This window comes from Rhinatrema bivittatum, chromosome 3, assembly GCF_901001135.1.
Source record: "Rhinatrema bivittatum chromosome 3, aRhiBiv1.1, whole genome shotgun sequence".
Classification (NCBI taxonomy): domain Eukaryota; kingdom Metazoa; phylum Chordata; class Amphibia; order Gymnophiona; family Rhinatrematidae; genus Rhinatrema; species Rhinatrema bivittatum.
This window is the reverse complement of record NC_042617.1, coordinates 212,772,019-212,795,159: the sequence shown is the minus strand read 5'-3', so window position 1 is coordinate 212,795,159 and position 23,141 is coordinate 212,772,019. Positions and strand designations below refer to the sequence as shown.

At 45.3% G+C, this 23,141-nt stretch overlaps 2 protein-coding genes across 3 annotated transcripts in view; one reads left to right on the top strand and one right to left on the bottom strand.

Annotated features, from left to right (window-relative positions):
- The window catches only part of NDUFAF7 (NADH:ubiquinone oxidoreductase complex assembly factor 7), a 144,252-nt gene extending 121,740 nt beyond the window's left edge, over positions 1–22,512 (bottom strand). For both annotated transcript variants that reach the window (XM_029594156.1, XM_029594157.1), the window contains exons 1-2: positions 22,392–22,512; positions 18,041–18,213 (exon numbers count right to left, since the gene is read on the bottom strand). In XM_029594156.1, coding sequence (XP_029450016.1) covers positions 18,041–18,213; positions 22,392–22,428 — 210 coding nt within the window. In that variant the 5' untranslated portion in view covers positions 22,429–22,512. The remainder of the gene's footprint in view (positions 1–18,040; positions 18,214–22,391) is intronic.
- Positions 22,513–22,583: 71 nt separating this feature from the next.
- CEBPZ (CCAAT enhancer binding protein zeta) overlaps positions 22,584–23,141 on the top strand; it is a 160,319-nt gene continuing 159,761 nt past the window's right edge. The window contains exon 1 of the mRNA XM_029594155.1: positions 22,584–22,876. Within this exon, the coding sequence (XP_029450015.1) occupies positions 22,754–22,876 (123 nt within the window). The 5' untranslated portion in view covers positions 22,584–22,753. The remainder of the gene's footprint in view (positions 22,877–23,141) is intronic.

The window sequence follows — 23,141 nt, the reverse complement described above, 5'->3', positions numbered from 1 at the left end:
TGTTTGAATACAAATCATCTTTTCTTCATGCCCCCTACCGTTGAAGCAGTGAGCTGCGCTGGATATGTATTCTAAGTGAAGTATCAGGCTTGATTCGGGGTAGTAAGTGCCGTAACAAGCAAGCTACACCATGCTTATTTGTTTTACCCAGACTATGTAATTCAGACCTTGTTGGTAGATGTCTGAATATAAATCATCTTTTCTTCATCCCCCCTGCCATTGAAGCAGAGAACTATGCTGGATATGCATTGAAAGTGAAGTATCAGGCATTTTTGGTTTGGGATAGTAACCGCCGTAACAAGCAAGCTACTCCCCTGCTTTTATGTGGATGCAAATCCTTTTTTCCACATTTCCTCATTTCCTCTTGCCGTTGAAGCATAGAACAATGTTGGAGTCGCATTAACTGTGTGTATGTTTATTGAATAAGGATATTAATTTCCAGGTAGTAGCCGTCATTCCCGCAAGCCACCCCCATGCCTCTTCTCTTCATTCACATCCTCTAGACTTTATAGATCCACAGTATTTATCCCACACCCCTTTGAAATCCTTCACAGTTTTGGTCTTCACCACTTCCTCCAGAAGGGCGTTCCAGGTATCCACCACCCTTCTCTGTGAAGAAATACTTCCTGACATTGGTTCTGAGTCTTCCTCCCTGGAGTTTCAAATCGTGACCCCTGGTTCTGCTGATTTTTTTTGCAGCAGAAAAGGTTTGTCGTTGTCTTTGGATCATTAAAACCTTTCAAGTATCTGAAAGTCTGTATCATATCACCCCTGCTCTTCCTTTCCTCCAGGGTGTACATATTTAGATCCTTCAATCTCTCCTCATAAGTCATTCGATGAAGGCCATCCACCTTTTTGGTCGCCCTGACATAACCAGAATTACTCAACAACAAAGGAAGAAATTTCTTGCGATGTGCCAAGAGGCAAGAGATCTTGGCACTTCGATTACCATCCATTACCCAAGTAAATGTGGGTGAAACTGAATAATATAAGATATGTGTTTTTTGACCCGTCTCAATTACGTTCTTTCTTAGATTCTCATTCTCACATGATAGATTAGAGTGCTACCTAACCTATCATGGTAAATCATAAATATATATATTGTTTGAATCCCTTTTTTCTTATAATATTTCTTCTTATTTGAGCTCCTGTTGTAATCTTGGATCTCCTTATTTCTTTTATTGAGTCATATATTTGCTTATATAATGTAAGTGTTGCAACCTTCCCGTCCCGATGGCTTCACTTCGCCTACCTTTCTTTCCTTGCACTTCCTCTTGCTGTTGATGGATGCCTGGCTGCTGCGGCGTCTGCTTGCCATACTATCCGGCATCCCTGGACCAGCTTGGGCGCTGCCTCCCACCATGCTCCACCTGTACCTTAGGGCATGCGCACTGCGCGGCCCTCACTCTTATTTCCTACTTGGCGCGAACCTCAAGGGTGTCCCCCTGTGATGATGTCATGCTGCCCGGATATTTAAAGCCTACTTTGTTTGCTAGCCTTTGAGTTAGCAAGGGGATTCCTTATGGATGGGATTCGCTCTCCGTACCCAGCTACTCTGCCTCCAATACCATTGGACTCTTAACGCTAACGGGGTACCCGCTGCTCGGGGACCTCACTTGCTTTTCAGGTCGCTATCAGGAAACCGGTACTCGCTCCTCGAGGGCCCATGTTCTCTGACTCGCTGCCTGCTCCTACCTTCTCATCTGCCTGGAAGGATTCGCTATCTTCAACACCAGTGAGTACTACCATCTTCACCTCAGAGCTGTTCCATGGAACCAGGTACTTGCTCCTCGAGGGCCTGCCTCCATTCCAGCCCTGGTGCCATCTCCTACGTGGAACCTCTGTGTGAGTACATCACCTTCAAGCCTCTCAGCTCTCAGGGATCAGGTACCCACCCCTCAAGGGCCTACTCTCCCTATCTTGGGGTTCTCCATACTGGGGCTTTGTGCATATTCCACTGTACTCATTATTCTCAGTTCTTTCCACTACAGCACTGCTACCGGAGGAGTAGCTGCTCCAGCGCCTGAGGGATACTAGCCCAGCCGGGCTACATCTACTACTCACCACTGCCAACTCTGGTGGCTTCACCACATTGTTTAATATAAGATCAATCTCTGTGTTTGTGTGTCCTAAGCTGAGCCTGACCTGTGGCCCTCATGGGACTGCCCCCCATGGGAGTGGTCAGCTGCTACAGTGTCCAAGGGTTCACCCAAACCTCACTAAGTATAACAGAAAGGATGTTATATATTTATGTATAATTGTTTCTTTGACCCTTCATTGACAATGCTGTTTTGTTGTCTAAATATGTAAAAACGCATAAAAAAAAAAATAAAAAAAAAGAAATGCAAATAGTATCCAGACTCTGATCTTGAGGACCCAGATGCTCTTTGTTATCTAGTGCCATGAATCCAAGAAGACCTGGATTCTGCCCCCTTGGGGATAAAGAACTGGGTCCAGGCTTAGGCTGGGCCTATTGTTTCATCTTGGATTGATGGCACTTCCTCTGGTGAGGTCTGGCCAAAAGTGATTGCTATCTAAGCTGGGTAGGAGGCGGTACTGATAAAAAGGATGAAATGGTCACCCCTAGAAGTATGGTCTCTTAGAAGAGAAGAAGGAGTGTCTCAAAGAGGAAGGCTGCTTAGGTGTTGTCAAAAAGGATTGAACAGCCACATTCTGTTCTTTCATTTGAGTAACAGTTTTTCTGAGCTTTTCGCCAAAAATATTGTCCCCCAGACAAGGGAGGTTCGCCAACTTGCATACATCTTCTTGGATGTACACAAGTCTCTAAGCCCTAAGCCTCTCAATGCAACGAGTTCTGATGGAGGCTGCTGAGGTATGTGAGTGGGAATCGAACGACTCATAGAACGAAGATGATATCTTATGCATTCTTCCACATCCAACAGCAGTTGGGGTTAGTGCGTATTGCCATTAACAGGTTATAGGGAAAGGATTTAGTTTTTTAATTCAATCATTTATTTTATTTATTTATATGCCACCTAAACTATGGCCCTAGGCGGTATACAAGCAAACATGCATAAAATATAAACATATAAAACAGAAGAAAACACAAACATTGAAGCTCACATAACCTGGAGTTAGTGTTAGACGTCGCTGCCCGACGTCTCCACCCCGCCCATCTTACCTCTGTGGCGATTCCCTCTTTGCTTGTTGGATGTTTAGCTGCTGCGGCGTCATCTTGACGCCCTCCTCCGGCATCCCGGGACCAGCAAGACGCTGCACTCCGCCATGTTTCCCAGAAGCCTAACTAAGGGCGCGCGCGCGGCCCCGACTCAAGTACCAGCAGTGGCACGAACCACAGGGGCGTCCCCCTGAGATGACGTCATCCGCACCGGATATTTAAGGTCTCTGAATTTGCTAACTAATTGAGTTAGCAAGGAAAGGACAGGAAAGGAAAGGTTTTCTTATGCTCCTAGCTACTCTGCCTCCTCGGACTTACCAGGGGTACCTGCTCCTCGGTGGCCTCGTTTCTCTTTTGCCTTTCAGGTCACAGTCTGGAACCGGTACTCACTCCTCGAGGGCCCACGTTCTCGGACCTGCTTCTGAAGACCACTTCTGCCAGGAAGTCATCGCTGCCTATAACACCAGTGAGTTACCATCCTTCTCTCAGAGCTTTCCCTGGAACCAGGTACTCGCTCCTCGAGGGCCTAATCCATTCCAGCTCCTGGGCTGCTTCAAGAGACTATTGTGTGAGTGTTACCATCAAGGTTCTATTCCTGAACTCTGCATACCCTGCCTACTCACTATACTTAGTTTCTCTACAGCTCTGCCATCCTGGGATCGCTGTTCCAGTATCTGATGGACTGCAGCCCAGCTGGGCTTTCCAGCTCACTACTGCCATCTCTGGTGGTTCCATATACTGTCTAATAAAAGAACTAGTGTGTGTCTGTCTCCAAACTCTGAGCCTAACCGGTGGTCCCTCTCGGGATCTTCCCCCGGGGGTGTGGTCATCTGCCACCGGCCCAAGGATCCACCCACAACTATCCCAAACAATAACAGTTAGGTTACATGTTATGGGAGCAGAGGTCACTAGTTTATAAAAATGCCTGCCTAAAGAAAAAAATCTTTGTCATCTTTTTAAATGTTTTTAGCAGCTCCTGCATCAAGGTGTTCCAAAGAGTTGGTGCAGCAACCAAAAAGGCCCATTGTCTAGTGTCTACAAGTCTGGCCTCTCACGCTGATGGAGATATTGCACCATATAAAACTGGTGTATTGAGATAAGAGCGGTAAGCTGGAGCTCTGAAATATTTTCTTTCTGAAATAATCTAGTATTGTATTGTCTTTGCCTGGAAGTGAACTGGAATGAACTCTTGTCTTTTTCACCTTTTTTTGTGTGGACTCGACAACAGACTGGTGAGGAAGTTGAACAAAGCATGATGACTTTTGTACTCTGTACTTGAAGTCTAGTTTCCTGGCTGTAGGAATACCAGAAATAGGAGTTTCCCACATTCTTATCTGTAACAGGTTTAGAATGTCGTAAGTTTCATTTTTTCATTTAATAGAATTTATTAATCGTTTCACACAAAAGCCCGAAGTGATGTACCCTAAAACATACATAAAATAAGAATATGGACATATAAAAAAATAAAAATAAAACATACATGTATATAATGGGCTCTGATGACATGTCCAGTATTTGGAGGAGTCCATCAGGAGTTTTTATCCTTGTGTACATTGACGCCCAATGTCCTTCCCATTTTTTCTACAAATTTTGAATAGGTGAGGTCTTCTGAAGGGGAAGTATGAACAGGAGGATCTGAGACAGATGGAAGATCTGTAAAACTCTCTTCTAAACCTAATAGAAAGGTTTCACTGATCCAGGACCCCAATGACAAAGAAGGTAGAAACAAAAGGGAAACTCTCTGGTCTGCCACCTCTGAACAACTTGCCTATGGGCAATTAAGTAGGATGATGAACCTTGTAGCAAGGGTTCTGATGATGTGTTCAACCAGATAGGTGAAACTGGGATTCCAATCTGAGAGTTCACCATGGTAAAGAAGAAGAGTAGAAGATAAAAAGTTCCTTCCGTCTCCTGAGTCAGAAGTAAAGAAACTCTTCACCTTATTCACAATCTGATCAAGTGACTGATCAGGTGTGGGAGGTGGAACATCCTCTTTAAAAATCAGAATGGGCTCCTGTTAGACAATAGGAAAGGTTTGGAGGTAAGCGGTACGATGAAGCATACCAGATCCAGTGCCTCCAAACAGAAGCTCTCCGCCAGCAATCATGAAGGAGTGAGGGCTCTTGTAGTTGGAGTGGGCAGAGGTAACATCTCTTTCACCTACTAGAAGGCAACTAGCATACAGTTGTGTAGCAAAGCAACATGAAGAATCTGCTCCAGCACTGGATGCACCAATTATGGCTGTAGGGAAGCCTGGTGCTTTGAGATGAATGGGTGGAAGTTGCCGTAGAATGCTTCAGGGGACACCCCCCCCCCCTTACCCCAAGCTGGGTTGATGATGCCAGTGCAGACTTTCTTCAGTGCATGCATCGGGATGGTGTTGCATCCGTCGGTCTCAGACAGCTTCGTCCCGTATGCCTCACCTTGTTCTCGGCTCCTCCGGCTTACCTTGGGAAAATGGCTACTGCCACGTCTGCAAGCCACCCTCTCCGGCGTCCCCGGAACGGCTATGGCGTTGCCTCCCACCATGTTCCTCCTAAGGGCCTACTAGGGTGCGCGCGCGCTACCCACGTCTTTATTCCAGCAATGGTGCGAACCTCGGGGGAGTCCCCCTCAAGTGACATCATGCCATCCGGGTATTTAGCCTGCCTTTACTTGCTAGCTAATCGAGTTAGCAAGGTTCGAACTCGGATTGGTCTCGGCCGGTCTAAGCTAGTCTACTGCTTCCGTGTTGCTGCTGGAAGCTCTCTCTCTGCCCTTCGGGGTATTGACTAACCCGTGTACCCGCTCCTCGAGGGCCCTCTGCTTTATTTCAGGTGTCTTACTGGGATCAGGTACTCGCTCCTCAAAGGCCTGCTCTCCCAACCTCGGTGCCAGTACCATCTACTTCAGCCTGGTGGAATCGCCAACCTACAGCAACCATCTAGTGAGTAATCTAACTCTCAGTCTCTCTCATCTACAGCATTGCCTTGCCTGTGAAACCTACACCGGAATCCCCTATACCAACGTGGTGAAACTGGTTCCCTCTGCCGAGGATCCTGGGACTGCTACCTCTGGATCACCTCACTACTGCCACCTCTGGTGGTACACATCAAGCTGTAAAATAAAAGAGCTAAAATCTGTGTTTGTGCATCCTGAGTCTAGCCCAGTACTGTGGCTCCCCCACGGGGCTCCTCCCCGTGGGCGTGGTCATCTGCCACAGTACCCAAGAATCTACCCAAACACCGCTAAACCATAACAGATAGTTCGACATGCTCTTGCGCTATGCATCGATGGATCTTGTGTTGCACATGAGCATGGTGTATCAATGCATCAGGATGTTTAAACGAAGCATCGGCCCCACGCACTATGTGCACTTGTGGGCATGCATCAAGTGCACTGGTGAGATTTGCATTGAATGCATTGGTAGGCCATGCAAAAGTTCCGATATGTCATGTGTTGAGTGCACCAACGTGCCTTTCGTCAGTAGTACATATGCCTGCTGCATTGATGCCACTGTGCCATGCATCAAATGAGATGATGTTCCACTCGACCTCACAGCTTTGGCCTGTACTGATGGAGGAGTTTTGGAGGAGCTCCTACTCAACTCCTTACCTAGAGGAGTTAGAAAACGCTGCACTACGGGAAGAAGATTTGCTGTAACTCCAAAGAGATTTACACAACTCCGCAATTTTACTGGCCTTGGAACTTTTGGACCCTAGGGACATCCATTTACAGGTATATGGTGCAGCCCCAGGTATTGATAGCAGAGTTTGTGCCCATCTATGAGGGCCATTATCTTGCCACAGATGCAACTTTTGAAGCTGCTGATGGAGGACATTTTGAGGCGGCAAGTTTTGGGTTTGTTTTTTTTTTTAATTATTATTATTGTGGTGGCTACAGAGGCAGCAAGGCATCTAGGAAAAGGTAAAAGCTAAAGAAAATACGAAAAATATTGAGCTTTTAAGATTATAGAGGAAAAATATCTGGAGAGACTGCGTACAGCAGACTTGATTACCTGTAACAGGTGGTCTCCTAGGACAGCAGAATGTTAGTCCTCACACATGGGTGACATCATCACATGGAGCCTGGAATGGAAAATTTATGTCAAAGTTTCTAGAACTTTGACTGGACATACTGAGCATGCCATAATCCACGCGTCCACGCAGGGTCCCTCCTCAGTCTCTTTTTTTCCGCGGAGCTGTCATCTCGCAGTTCTCTGAGCTCATGCTCTTTTTCTTTAAAAAAGTGAAGGAAAACTTTTTTACTGATATTTTTTGGGCTTTTTTGCATCCGGGTCCCTCTCCGGTTCCCTCTAGCTTCTTAGGTTTTTCGTTGGTTCGGTAAGTTTCTTTTCATTTCGTTCCCTGTGGTGGGGGTGTCTTGGTGTCTGGCAGTATTGATAGTTTCCACCATGGCCTCAGAGCCCGAGGCCCATGTCCATCACGGACCTGCACAATGTGTACATCCTCTGCCTGGGGGCATTGCACGACATTCAGGGGTGTCATCTCTGCGACCAAATAACCCCAGAGGAACGTCACATTCACCTCAACAAGATGGAGAAACTCTTCAAGGTGAGAAAGTCTGAGATATCAGCATTCATGGCATCGCCACCAAAGGACCATAGAGCCGCACAGATGGACACCGAGCCATCGACATCGGCTTGGCCATCCACTCTATCAATGCCATTGGTGGATAGGGACACCAGAGACCGACTGCAGTCGGTCTCCTCCAGGTCAAGGACATCGGGTTCGTCGTCTTTGACCTCAGCACCGGGAAAAGACCGGGTCAAGCACCGAGAGAAGAGGAGAAAGCATCAGGGAGCATCACAGCAAGCACTCTGCCGGTGCTTGCTGTGATGCTCCCAAAGTGACTCCACGGTGAGGGGTGCCTATCCTCCATCAATGCCGGGGATCCACAATGGTCTCCACTGGGGCCTGGTGTCAGTCACCAATCCACTTCTGGGAGAAACATCTGTGTTTATGCTCAGACAAAAAGTGACTGAGGAGCCCAATGAGGCAATGCTCGCATAGGAATTCCCGCATATGCTCAGTAGAGCCTAAAGTTGTACTAGCTAGGGGAGACAAGTCTGTTTGGTGCCGCCTAGTATGATGGTCATTTGAATGAACTTCCGCATCTTTAATTAGACTTTGAGATCTTTTGAGGTGAGGTGGTTTTACCTTTAATATATGGTGCCACTGGATGACATCACCCACACATAATTGTTAATTCAGGCTGCTTAAAGGAAAAAGATTAATTGTGGCTTAATGCTAACTGAAGGTATGAAATGGGGCTTTTAAGTGATAGGAACCACTTTCAACAATCTCCAGACCTGTCATCATTTGTCACAGTTTTGTTTTTTTTAAATTTCTGATTCCACATTTCATGAAAACTGACATCACCCCAACATGGAGAAAAATGATGAAATGATAGCATCTTTTAAAAGTTACTTAGCTTATAAAGCAGAACTAGACCCATTTTAAAGGAAAAAAAGGAATGTGGATATATTACAGATTCTAAGAAAAGATAATCATTCAAAAATGTGAAAAATAAATTGTTTGCACAATTCAAATTAGTATACATGGGTAGCAGCAAGCATGCTAGTGGATCAGCACTTGGGATTCCTAACTGAGAAGTATTATTTTGCTACAATTAAACATTTTTTGCCTAGGCATTTCATATTTCTTATTAAATTAGCTTAATAGGTCCACTCAATTCATATTCTTTCCTAGGTTTGGAAGTTAAGGGAGTAATTTTCAAAAGGATGTACACACATAAAAATGCGCTTTAAAGTTGCTACAATATGTGTCACTGAATTGTCAACAGGTTTTACACATGCAATTGCACGTTATAAACGTAAAGTGGCATGTTACATTTACATGTGTAACTCCTTTGAAAATTACCTCCATAGTTCTCTTATATTTTTCACAATGCCTCCCCCCTCTAAGCAGAATTTTAGCTTTTATTCATTTGACAGTGTCAATTCATTTGAAGTGTCAAAAAGCGGAATATAAATCAAATCAAATCAAAAAATTCCCAGCTCTACAACATTTTCATTAATTCATAGTGTTAACAGTCCATCAATGATATCAGATCAAAGTTTGGGACAGTATTCTACTGCCTCCTCCATTGCCATCTCAGATGCCCTAAATTGACTAAGACGGGATGCATCTTTACTTTAGTTTACAATTCCACTTAGGCTAAGGAAATGTTAAATGTACAAGGAGTGTGTATGTGGGGCAGGGGTGTGGTCCTACAAAGCTTTTTCCTCATAAGATTTGTACTAATAGACATGGAAGAGAGCCAATTTTCCTTTCAACAGAAGAGAGCCAATTTTCCTTTCAACAGAACAGAAAGGCTTACGAGAAGGTAAAATGTGTGTGTGTTACAATTTGTGCTTGTGTCTCGCCCTAATAACTCTGGAGGGGGGTAGAACTGGGGAAACACCTCCTTACAAATAAACTTTCAAACAGATAGCCCTAGCTCTACCAAAAAAAAAAATGTATGTGGAGTTAAGTCCTTAGGGGAGACATCAGACTTTTCCACTTTGCAAAGCTGGTGAGTGATTTGGGGAGGGTCACAAGAGATTGGGGGGGGGGAGGTGGGTTGAACCAAGGGTATTTGGAGCATCACACCTTGTCTAATTTTTAGACCATTATAACACTTCACTAATCGCCGCGAAGGGGGGGGGCGATTTGGGGGGGGCCACAGCGCATGTCGTCGACCTCCCCACACATGATGAATTTCGCCGATGATTTAGTGATCTGAGAAGGGAAATGAAGGAAAACAAACAAGAACTTCTCACTTCAATGGATAGTATAAAAGAAGAAATGGCTGAAATTGGGAGAAAGGTGGACGACTGTGATATGTGCCTGGTTGCCCAGGCAGTGAAAATAGAGCTGCTGCAAAAATCAGTCTCCCACAACACGAATGAAAACATGGACATACTAACAAAATTAGAGGACTTAGAAAACAGAAGCAGGCGCAGTAATTTGAGATTCCGAGGAATCCCTGAAACTGAGGATTATGCAGATTGCAAAGCAACCATCCAAAAATTATGTGGTTTTATTTTGCAGCAGTCTAACCACTCTGTAGAGGCCAGGGAAGCACCAGAGGTGGAGTTAGAGCGCGCTCACAGGTCACTGGGTCCCAAAGTGACCGGAAAGCCAAGAGACATTGTTGTTTGTTTTGCCAATTATTCTGTGAAGGAAAAGATTTATATGGTGGCCAGAAACCAACAGACCTGGGAGTGGGAATCACACCACATAATGATCTTTGCAGATATTCCTCCCTTAACGCTGAAAAGAAGAACGGACTTTAAAGATATTACTCTGGTGTTGAGAAAGGAAGGAATCCGCTACCATTGGTTTTTTCCATTTGGGATTGCAATGACCATCCTAGGCGTAACCACAAAGGTCAAAACCATAGAAGAAGTGGCATCCATTTTGAAGGAAGCAGGCCTCATGGTGAAAATAGCAACAACTGGGAAGCAAGCTCACTACACCGCTCCAGTGGACACCCCTAGATAGCAGTGGGTCAGCAAAGGCGGCAAGAGACTTCGCAGAAATTCTGGAGATAACATACAGGATCAGGATAAAGGGAAAGGATGAGTATCCTTACTCCAGAAATGATTTAGGTTTTCAGATACAGGAGCAGGAGTATCGGCTCTAAGAAGTGGTTTTGCGTTTTTCAAAATATACCAGAGGTTCAATTCATGTTTGTTATAGTTGATGATACACGACAGTTGGTCCGGGGGGGGGGGGGGGGAGCAGGTTCTGGGGATGAATCAGCCTTCATCTGCTCACGCAGACATGTCCAGGGCACAGGGCTGTGGGGCTATTAAGGCTAATGAGGGTAGGGGGAGGGTACAGGGAGGGGGGAAAAAGTTGTTTTTTTCTATTCTACAGTTATGCAGGATAACAACTCCTTATGTCAATTGTGTACAGTGTCAACATCGATGGGAGGTTAATATGCCGAGGCACATGAATAATAAGGGAGAATGTAATATGCGTTTCAGAGGCTGTTGCATGTGGCTTTGGCAGGTGACTGGATTACTCCACATAATTTGAGACTGATGGCTATAAAAATTTTATCCCTTAATGTTAAGGGATTAAACAGTCCACAGAAACGCCAAACATTTAGAACTGAGGCCCAAAACTCAAGGGCTGACATCCTGTTTCTTCAGGAAACTCATGTGAAACGTAGGTACGAAAGGCTGCTAAACTGGCCCCTTTTTCCTCGCCAATACCATGCGGCGGCCTCTAAGAGGGTGCGCTACTCTGGGGTGAGCATACTATTACATAAAGATTTACAATGTCAAGTTTTAAAATCGCTGGAAGACCCCATGGGGCGTTATTTACAACTACAATTGGAAATGGATCGGGGAAAAATATACTTTGTTGAATATATATGCTCCCAATTATGATCACCAGGTATTTTTTGATAATATAGGACACCTGTTGGATAACATAGAAGTGGGACATTTGATCATAGCAGGGGACTTTAATATTATTACACAGCCCAGAATAGATAATTCATCTGGTGGAGGGGTGGGTGCCAAATTAGGGCATACCCGCCTTAAGAAACTTATTAAGGATAGAGACTTGCAGGATGTCTGGAGGCACAGGAACCCAACAAAATGGGACTATACATTTTTCTCCCATCCACACACTTCCTATTCTAGGATCGATTTGTTTTTAGTGGAGAAACTTATATGTGTTAGGGTTCGAGAGACAGATATAGGTCCCATTACATGGTCAGATCATGCCCCGATTTGGATAAAAATACAACTACGAAACTTAAATGGATTAGGTACTGGAAAATAAATGACACTTTATTGGCGGATGGATATTTTTGTCAATCAGTGTGAACGGCGATTGAGGAATATCAACGGTTTAACGGGGATACCACAGAATCTAAATTCATCTTTTGGGACTGCTTAAAAGCGGTGCTCAGGGGTAGATTTATATCACAAGCTTCTTATAACAAAAAGGTGAAACAGAAAACACTCCATGCACTGTATACTGAAATCTCCCAACTGGAGAGGCAACATAAAACATCCCTATCCGCACATATTTATGCCCAATTACAAAAAGCTAGAATTCCCTAAAATTGATACAAGCCAATGATATTGCCTTTCAGCTCCAGATGGTAAAACAGGAACATTTCGAGAGGGGCAATAAGGCCGGAAGGTTATTGGCTCGTAAGCTAAAAAAACGAATAGCCCAACAGCAAATCACAAGAATTAAGGCCGCGGATGGCTCCTTACTGACTTTACCAGCAGAAATCCAACAGAGATTTCAGCAGTTTTATGGGAACCTCCACTATTCAGGAGGAAGGCATTGTGTCATACTTAGCCAAAATCAAGCTACCTCAGCTAACAGAAGAGGAAAGGAAATTCTTTGAAACAGGGATCTCCTCCCTAGAAATTAAGCAAGTTATCAAAGAGCTTAAGACTAATAAAGCCCCGGGACTGGATGAGTATACGGGTCTCTTCTATAAAAAGTTTAGAGATCAATTAATTCCTCATTTAAAAGAGGTGTATACTGCACTTCAAGAGGGAGACTCACTATCATTGGTTAGCCAACGTGGCAGGGATCACCATATTAGCAAAGCCGGGAAGGAACTCCCTGGAGTGTGGGTCATACAGGCCCATATCCTTAATAAACATTGACTTGAAAATTCTTGCTAAAATATTGGCCAACTGCCTAAATAGGGTTATGGCAAAGCTGACTCACCCAGACCAGGCAGGCTTTATTCCTGGGAGGAAAGCTGCCGACAATGTTCGCAAAATCCTATGCCTCTTATGGTGGGCTAAACAGCATGGCATCCCAGCAGTTTTGTTTGCGGTCGATGCCGAAAAGGCCTTCGACATGGTCCATCGCCCTTTTTTGTTTAAAACTCTAGAAAAAATGAACTTTGGTCCGAAATTTTGTAATTGGCTGCTTAAATTATATGAGAATCCGAAGGAGAGAGTTAAAGTGAATGGAGTGTATTCAGAACCTTTTTCTATTTGTCGGGGAACGCAACAGGGATGCCCATTATCTCCTTTGTTGTTCGTGCTGTTTCGAGAACCGCTTACCACGAGTATTAGAGGTGAAGCATCCATTACCGGGATCAGAGTTGGGGGCACTGATTATAAGATGTCTCTGTTCGCAGATGATGTGTTATTTACTATATCCGAACCTCAACAATCCCTGGCTGGGATAGTGGATATGTTAAAAGACTTTAGTTCGGTGTCAGGATTCAGACTCAATCTTGACAAATCAGAAGTGCTCAATATCTCAATGCCGAATGAGCAGACTGCTCCTTTGAAACAACAATTCCCTTTTAGATGGGCTGGGAAACATACTAAATACCTGGGCATCCTGATTAGTAATCATCTGGAAGAGCTATTCAAACTGAACTATATCCCCCTACTAGCTAAGATTTTCCAAGATTTGGAAAACTGGATGAATTACTCAATAGCTTGGACGGGGAGAATAGCGATGTTGAAAATGAACGTTTTACCCAAGTTCAATTATCTCTTTCAATCCCTACCGATTCATATTCCTACAGTGATGTTGAAATGTTGGCAGAAACGTTTATTTGTGTTTATCTAGAAATGGAGACCCCCCCAGAGTGGCCCAAAATGTGCTATATCGGCATAAATTAAGAAGGGGTATGGGGGTCCCCAGGCTCTAGGGGTATTATGCAGCAGCACAGCTCAAGGCTGTTATGGTTTTGATGAATTGTGAACCCCGGGTTGAGGTAAGATGTCTCCGCCCACTGGGAGGAGCCCCATGGGCCTCACCGTCGGTGGGCGTGGTCTCAGCTGACATAGGACACAGCTGTGAGAGAGACTTTATTAATGAGAAAAGACAGCACATAACCTAAGGAGCGGGAAATGTAATAAAACACATTCTTTGAGCAAATACTGTAGTCAGGATGTAGATGTAGATACAGAGGTCCAGTAGTGGCCCGCAGCGCGGGGTACACCCTGGGATTCCTGCAAGCTGTAGTAAATACCTCTGAGTGCAGATCCGGTAGTGGCCCCCAGCGCGGGGTATGCCGAGGAAGCTGTACAATAGATGCCAAGGAGGCAGACGTTGGTAATACAGGAACCAGGCCGTAGACCTTGTATTGGTGGTGTAGTCCTGAGGCACAGATAGAGTATCGTAGATAGACTGAAGAACTGTAGTGGCCCGAGGAATGGGGTACGCCGTGGAATCTTCAGTAAAGTTGGTAGAAATGGAGAATGTACTCACACAAGGAAGTCCCAGCAGAGATACCCAAGGAGCAGGTTAGGATGTCCCAGGCAGGAGGGCACTCCGAGTAGCAGATAGCCAAGACATGGAAAAGCCCCTGAGGAGCGGGTACTCAGAGCATCCGAATGCAAGGAGGAGCATCTGGAACAAGATCCAAGTTAGAACGGATTTAACAAGCGAGAGAACTCCTTGCTAACTAGTCTTAGCAATGGGCCAGTCAGTATAAATACACTAGCGGTGCTGACATCATCAGGAGGGGACGTCCCCGAGGTTCCCGCCATGACGTATTCATAAGGAGGCCCTGCGTGCACGCGCCTAAGTGATGCAGGAAGAAAGATGGCAGTCGGCAGTGCCCACGCTGTCCTGGGGACGCCGGGGAAGTCAGCGTTTGTTGGTGGAGGAGGGACGGTGCAGGGAAAAAAAAAAAAGAGGCCAGCATGAGAGATTGCAGCCGCCTGCGACCGACGGGTGCAACAGTACCCCCCTTCTTAGGGCCCCTCCCCGGGGGTTTCGGCTTCCTGGGGTGAGCCAGATGGAATTGCCTGATTAGTTCTTTGTCCAAAATATTGCTTGCGGGTTCCCAGCTGTTTTCCTCTGGTCCGAAACCTTCCCAAGAAATTTGATATTCCCATTGTTTCCCATGTCTCTGCACATGTAAGATGTCATCTACCTGGTAGATTATGTCTTCCTCCGCAGAGAGGGGCTGCAGCTCAGGTGTCTTGGAAACTTTAGACAAGATGAGTGGTTTCAACAGGGAGATGTGGAAGGCATTGTGGATCTTTAGTGATGATGGTAACTGCAGGCTGTATGTGACTGGACCCAGTCGGCGTAATATAGGAAATGGCCCTATATACTGAGTTGCAAATCGAACTGAAGGCAATTTGAGACGAATGAAATGGGTATTTAACCATACCTTGTCTCCGGGCTGAAGTTGTGGAGCTGCTCTGTGATGGGCATGTGTGATGGGCATGTGTGAGTGTTACCATCAGGTTCGGTACATGAACTCTGCATATCCTGCCTACTCACTATATTTCAGTTTCTTTACAGCTCAGCCTCCAGGGATTGCTGTTCCAGTCTCTGAGGGACAACAGCCCAGCCGGGCAACAAGCAAAGAATACTTCTTTGCTTGTTGTCCAGCCTTTTGAAGCAGAGCCTTAGTGTTTTCCCATAGCTGATGTAACTCCTGTGCTGAAGCTTGAGCGGCCGGAGAGGTCACCGATAAAGGCATTGGTAATGAAGGTAAGGGCTGGCGACCATAGACTAGTTGAAAGGGCGAAGAGCCTGTGGAAGCTGAAGGATGTGAATTCAGCGCAAACTCTGCCCAGGGAAGCAGCTCGGCCCAATCGTTCTGTCTTGAGTTGATGTAGGCCCGGAGGAACTGCTTTAAAATGCGGTTCATCCTTTCGGTTTGTTCGTTGGTTTGCGGGTGGTAGCCGGAAGTTAAGTCCAGAGAAATATCAAATTTTTTACAGAGAGATCTCCAGAACTTGGCTGGAATGCCCGGCTGGGCTGTTGTCCCTCAGAGACTGGAACAGCAATCCCTGGAGGCTGAGCTGTAAAGAAACTGAAATATAGTGAGTAGGCAGGATATGCAGAGTTCATGTACCGAACCTGATGGTAACACTCACACAATGACTCATAGAAGCTCAGGAGCTGGAATGTATAGGCCCTCGAGAAGCGAGTACTGGTTCCAGGGAAAGCTCTGAGAGAGCGATGGTAACTCACTGATGTAGTTGGCAGTGATGACTTCCAGGCAGAAGAGAATACGGAGCAAGTCTGGGAACGAGAGCCCTCGAGGAGCGAGTACCGGTTCCAGACTGTCACCTGAAAAACAAAGAAGAGAGCGAGGCCCCCGAGGAGCAGGTACCCCTGGTAAGTCCAAGGAGGCAGAGTAGCTTAGGTAGTGTAACCCAAACCCTTGCTAAATCAATCTGTTAGCAAATTCTAAGCCCTTATATATCCTTCGCAGTTGAAGTGCTCTCAGGGGGATGCCCACGAGGTTCGCGCCATCGCTGGTACTTCAGTTGGGGCCGCACCGCACGCTCGCCCCTAGACCTCCAGGAAACATGGCGGGTTGCAGCTTCTAGCCGGTCCGGGGACGCCGGAGGACTTCAGCAGAAGGACGCCGCAGCAGCCAATCTTCCCGCGGGTGAAAAGTGAGGCGCCAAAGAGGTAAGAAGGGCGGAGAGAGGGCGTCGGGAACCGACGGACACAACAGCTGGGTAGCCATTGAACAGACGGCATTGGGAACAATGCTGATTAAGGCCCTAATCTGGCAACAAAGCGCAACATGGAGAATTCAAGGAACAATACCTATATCCCTACAAACTACACTTCGCACTTGGGCACAGTGGAAATATTTAATAATAGGCTCGAGGAACTATTTTCACAATAAATTCTTGTTTCACAAATGAAATTTCCTCCAGGATGGGATTCCTCACTTTTACATAAACGGAAAACTAAGGGTATTATTACTCTGGGTCAGCTATAGGGTCAGGAGGGAGTGGTGCCCTTTGATACCCTCCGAGATTCTTTCCAGTTATGACCTTCCAATTTTTACCCCTATCATCAAATCTGCCACTTTATACGGAAAGAAGCTATAAGACATGGAGCTGGGACAGAGTAAACTGCAGTTTGAGGGGTGGTGTGAGTTAGCGGATCGGGTTCAGGGAGGTCTTTCTAAGATCTATGGCCTTATACAGAATGCTTCTCCCTGTCGGCCAAAATATATCCAGGCCTGGGAGAGAGACCTAGACAAATCTCTTTCAAAAGGAGTGGGATCAGATCTTTTTGAATACTAAACGATGTCCTATCTCCACTTCCATTATGGAAAATGGATTTAAAGTACTATTTCGTTGCATCTCACCCCACATAGACTCCACTGCGCCAAAATCAGCCCAGGCGACCTATGCTGGAAAGGTTGCGGACAATCTGGCACTTTTGTTCATATGTGATAGAATTGTCCTAAAGTGGGCAGATTATGGAAGGAAGTGTCGAATACGATACAATGTATTTTGGGTCATCCCATATCCTTGTCCCCTGACCAAGCGCTATTGAATGTGTCAATTGGGGATTCTCGGAGTGAAAATGTATTAGTCACTCAAATATGTTTGGGTACCAGGTGCATCTTGGCGGCAACATGGAAACAGTCCCTGGTGCCTTCACTGGACATTCTGTTTAATAAACTGGACAATATGTGTATATTGTATCAGATGACGGCACAGAAACATCACAGCATACCTCGCTTTCATCAGGTGTGGACGCCTTATCTACAGTCGAGGGGGGAGTGCTTCCTCCGGGGATATGGGGCTCAGAGTCAACAACTGCCTTCGGTGAGGGGAAATAAAGACACTTGGACAGTTTGAGTGTATCATATATGTTGTCACTATTTATTTGACTGCATATTACCTTGTTAACATGCTATGATTCACTGTATTGTCATAAACCTGCATTTGCTTGTATACTGTTTATAAGTTATAATAAGTATCAATAAAATTTAAATAAAAAAAAAAAAGATAACAGTGTTGCTGTTGATGGCATCCAACACAGAGTTAACAGGAGAATTTTCTTTTCAATTATGCTGAACTTCTGCTTTAAACAAATTATGTAAAAGTTTTACAGTTAAAAAGGATTATCTGATACATTTCATGCTGTGCTTAGGTACAAAGCGTCATACCTTAACAGGATTTGTTAAGACTTCCCTCATATATTCTGCAACTGTGATGGGGCCTGTTGATTTTATTTTGAATATAAGATGTTTCAGCATTGAAGTAACTTGGCTGCTTTCCTCATTTTTGTCCCTTGAACTGAAGCACTGCCATCTAAGAGTGATCTGACGAGCTGCAAAAACTAAAAGAAAAGCATATATTGAATTTTTGGTTAATCCAGAAAACATCAATGGCAATACTTAAAAGAAAAATCAATTTTATCACTAATTTACTTGTCTCTGCCTTACAAAAAGTCTAGGAAGACAGTGAATTTGTGCAGCTACCTTTAAAAAATATGACAGCATGACTATGTCAAATGTACCCATTCTGCATTTTTCTGCAGTCATATTTTTATCCAAAAAACAATATACCACCTGCATAATTCTTCACTTGGGATAATCTTTTTCTTTTGCAACACTCCAACAAGACATGAAGCACATCTCAGCAAGACCAACATGCATAAAATTATCAATTGGAAAAAACATTCCAAAGAAACATCACTCTGTCATAGAAGAAAATTATAAGTTCCACACAAAACTAAGGGAGCTTACTTTTCAGAATGTGCATGGGCACCAATGAGGATCCACTAAAAAATTATAATAAATATCTGGGTCTGACTCCTCTTAGCCTCCCTGACAGCTCCTGAAAATTTAGTGTGTATCTGATGCAAAATGAAAAAGGTACTAGGTGGCATAATTGCAAACATGTATTCATGGATTACTATTTACTCCTGACCCTCCCCCCTCCCCCCCCCCCAAAAAAGACCCTGTCATATGGTAAACATTTGATGTGGACTGGATGCAGAACGAATGCCAAAGAAAAAAGGTATTAGGGGAATGCCAACTGTATTCATATATTTGTGGATCTGGGTACAATCAGACTGCTATGTTTATGTATGGCATTCTGGTTCAGAAGTGCCTGCACCTCCTTGTGAAGATCCATGTTTTGGCAATCTCCTTGTGAGTGAGTCAGATGGGATAGGTGGGGAGTTATACGGAAATTCAGCTGATAACCATTCTTTATCTCAATGAGAACCCAACAGTCCGATGTTATGGATGACCATTCCTGGTAGGATGAGGAAATCCTTTCTCCCACTGCTATTAATGACTGTGGCCATGCTCCGCTCAAACATTTTGTTCTTTTGGCTCGGGCCTCATGCCTGCTTTTGTTGGTGTGGAGCTCTCCGGCAATTCCTTGCTTATGGTTGTGGAGACTGTTGCCTTTGGGACAGGTAAGTCATTGCGCAATAAGACGTATACAACCTATGTTGCCAACTTTGGTAGAATGGGATATCGTTCTGTTGGGAATGTGAGCGATGATACGGCCACACTTTGTTCTTTTTGTTGTGAGACCGTCTCACGCAACCTATCTCCAGTTTATCCCCTTTGCAAGAGAGGTCAGCAAGCTTCTCATAGACATCGTCCCTTATAGCGCTTGCTCTGAGTCAAGCCATTCTATGTGCCACTATGGCTGTTGCTGACATTCTTGCGGAAGTGTTGAATGCTTCATAGACTGTTCTAAGGAGATAGCATAAACCTTCTTCCATGTCTGATTTAATCTGAGCTTGTGCATCAGCAGTAGAGGGACTTCCTTGTTTCAATCCCTGTAAACATTCATATAAATACTGAGTGATAGAAAATTGGTGCTGCTGAATCCTAGAATTTAGCATAGCACCTTGAAACATTTTCTTCCCAGAGTCATCTGGGTACCTGCTGTCTCTACCTAGTGGTGTGTTAGAGTACAGTCTTGTTTTTTTCACTTTTTTTTATTGATGACCATAGTTTAGGATAGGAGCTGCAACATCAGCAGCGGAAATGGGATTCTCTGAGCAAGCAATTCGTGCCAAAGGCAGGTGAAGATCCAAAGCCTTTGAGGGGTACATTAGGAAGTAAGTTTGTTTGAAATTTGCAGGTCACATTCTCATACTTTTCCTTGTTTGCAGAGTCATGGGGGGGTCCCTTTGGTGCAGGAATGTGCCTGGGTTGTGGGCCATTCCTTTGTCCATTGGGCCCATCAGAGGGCAGTAAAGCGACCTTATGGGGAGTATCTGACGCTGGACGAACATGGATGGACGATCAAGTGGATCAGTATCCGGGGAATGAAATGGCGGCAATTGATATCCTTCCTGCAAGAGCGGGTACAGGAGTGGGGTTGTCCGCAATTTTTACTGATTCATCTGGGCGGTAATGACATCGGGAGTTATTCATGTAGAGAATTAGTGACGCTCATAAGAAAAGACTTCGCGTCCATATTAAATGGGATGCCAGACACGAAGGTCGGGTGGTCAGATATCATTGTTCGGTTATGCCACAAATCTAATCCTTTATGGATCAGAGGGGTGACGAAATTAAACAGGCAGATTGGCAAATGGTTATCGTGGCAAGGGGGTTTATGGGTGCAGCATCAATGGTCCTTGGAGGATTTAGCAGGTTTTTTCTGGCATGATCAGGTGCATCTCTCAGTTGTAGGCATTGACTTGTTTAACAATGCCTTGCAGGAGGGATTTGAACAGTTGATTTTGTAACTTACAAGGAGCCGCAGTTGGGGGGGAACAAGATCAACGATGTTGCCTTGTTTAGTGGCGGTAAACCCGAGCCCAATGTTGTTATTTATTTATTTATTATTTATTTAACATTTCTTTTATACCGATATTCGTTCGCACATCGTATCGGTTCACAGTGAACAAAAAACCATTGGGCAGTGGCCGTACATATAACATATAACAGATAACATAATATAATATGATGAACTAGGCAACATATAAATAAATTTTTGGGAGGAGCCCTTACATATAACAGGCATCAATGGATAGATGCTATGGAATATAATATATATATATTTAATGTAAAGGGGCCCCCCCCCCCCGAATGCCCCTTTACATATTTAATGTAAAGGGGCATTCGGGGGGGGGGGGGGAATCTTTTGTAGTTTGGGGACTGCTACACGAGATGGCCGAAGAGGGGAGCTGATGCTCAAGTCCAGGTGCTTACCTTTGCTGGGACGAGGTGGGGTAAGCCAATTATGGACAATGGTTAGCCATACCATTGGGGGCGTGGTGAGGGGCTATCGACGGGGGAAGGGAGGGGTAAATGCGGGGTTATGTTTGGATCTTATATTAAAGTGTCAGGCTCGGCTTCTGGTTATAAATAAACTGCGGCCTTTATGTTAACCCAAGAAACTTGTATTGTGGTTTGTACAATGTAAGAGAGGGGGAGGGGGCCTTACAGGAGCAGTTAAAGCGTCTCCGCTCTCCACATTAATAGGAGGCAGTACAGAAAAGCTGTTTTTTCTGCTTTTTTCTGTGATGGTTTTAGTAGCATTCAGCAATTAACGCCTACTCCGGGCAGGAAATGTGCATCCTAGAGCACATTTTTTTTTAGCATAGGGAGTGAAAAGATAATAGCCTCATTTGCATGTGATGAGCGCTATTAGTTTCACTCCTTGTTGGTCTTGCGATGTAGAGGTGCTAATTCCTTTATTGCATAAGGGGATTAGTTAGCGCCTCTACAACCCGCGACCCCCTAATTTGTATATTGCATGGCACCCGCAAGGGGGGCGCCATGCAATATACAAATTAGGGGGTCGCGCTAGCAAGGAGGCGCTAGGGTCACTAGCATGACCTTAGCGCCTCCTTGCTAACGCGACCCCGCAGTTATCGGCGGTCTGCCGGTTTTGAACACTGATGCCGATAAACTCGGCGTCGGTTTTCACAACTGCAACCAGTTATGAAAAGCGACGCCGAGCATATCGGCATCGGTCTTCAAAGCAGCTGACAGATTTTTTTTCTTTTTTTTTTTAACTCCAGGCAGGCGTTGATATCTGAGCGATAAATGTGCATCTGAGACGCACAGTTATTTTTTTGCATTTGGAGTGAATGAGTGATAGCCTCATTCACATGCATTTGCATGTGATGAGCGCTAACACATTCACTCCGCGTCGGACGCGCGTTAAATAGGCGCAAATTCACCTATTGCATTAGGGATGGATTAGCGCCTATTTAACTTGCGTCTGACAGCCGGTTAAACAGAGTGCACTGTATTGCATCGGCCCCACAGTGCACTGGGCTAAGCGCACTGTATTGCATCGGCCCCTAAAAATATATATGATCATGTAATAACCAAAGAAGTTATCCCCCAACCCTATTTCCTTCCAACAGGAAAGCGGGGGACAAAACCAGAGTTATTTTTCCACACTAGTGAATCCTTCATGTAGGCTACACCGCTAACAGAGCAGAGGAGCCACAGAAATACCGCTCCGCCAAAAGCCCTCCCAGAGTACCCAAACGCTTCCCTCCACTGTGCCACGAGAGAAGCGTCTTACCAGCGCGCCCGAGAGCCTTGCCGAGACAACGCGCCATCGCCAGTCACTGCGCACGCGCAACCCGTCACCGGCGCCCACATTATACTTCACCACTGGTCTCCCGGAAGCGATTCCCTTGAAACACACTCGATTATTGTTTTTAGGACATTACAATCGTCAAACTTGGTTTCTTTCTTTCTTTCTTTTAGGCTGGAGCTGGAGAGGAGGACAGATGGAGAAATGTTGCTCTAAATTCTACTTCCGCAGGTTGCTAATCTCTTTTCCGGGGCCGCAGGTCAAAGAGCGCAGTGCCGTGGCCTGGGTGTGAAGCTCGCTTTCGTTTTGGAAGAGCTTCGGCGTGGTTCTGAGTGGGGCTAGCAGGAATGAGTGGGAACGTGGCGCGCGGCGGGAGCCTGGAGCCTTGCGAGCCGGAGGAGGAAGAAGAAGATGCGAACGAAGTGGACGGGCTTACCCTGGAGGAGGTGTTGCGGCTGGGTGGCACTAAGGTAAGGACAAAGGGGGACAACTCCCGGGGGGGGGGGGGTGAAGAGGACCCGGGGCGAGAGAGGGGTCCGGTAAGGGCAAAAAATAACAATATATACAGATAAAGACCTTCTAGTACCGGTTATCTTGCTGCCACTATTCTTCTTGTAAAGGGATGTCTGCTTGCATTGCGAATACTTATGAGGCATTGGTTAACCGTGATGGGCCCTTCAATTGATATGTGGACTAATGCTATGTTAGAATTATACTTGTTGGAATCAAGATCCC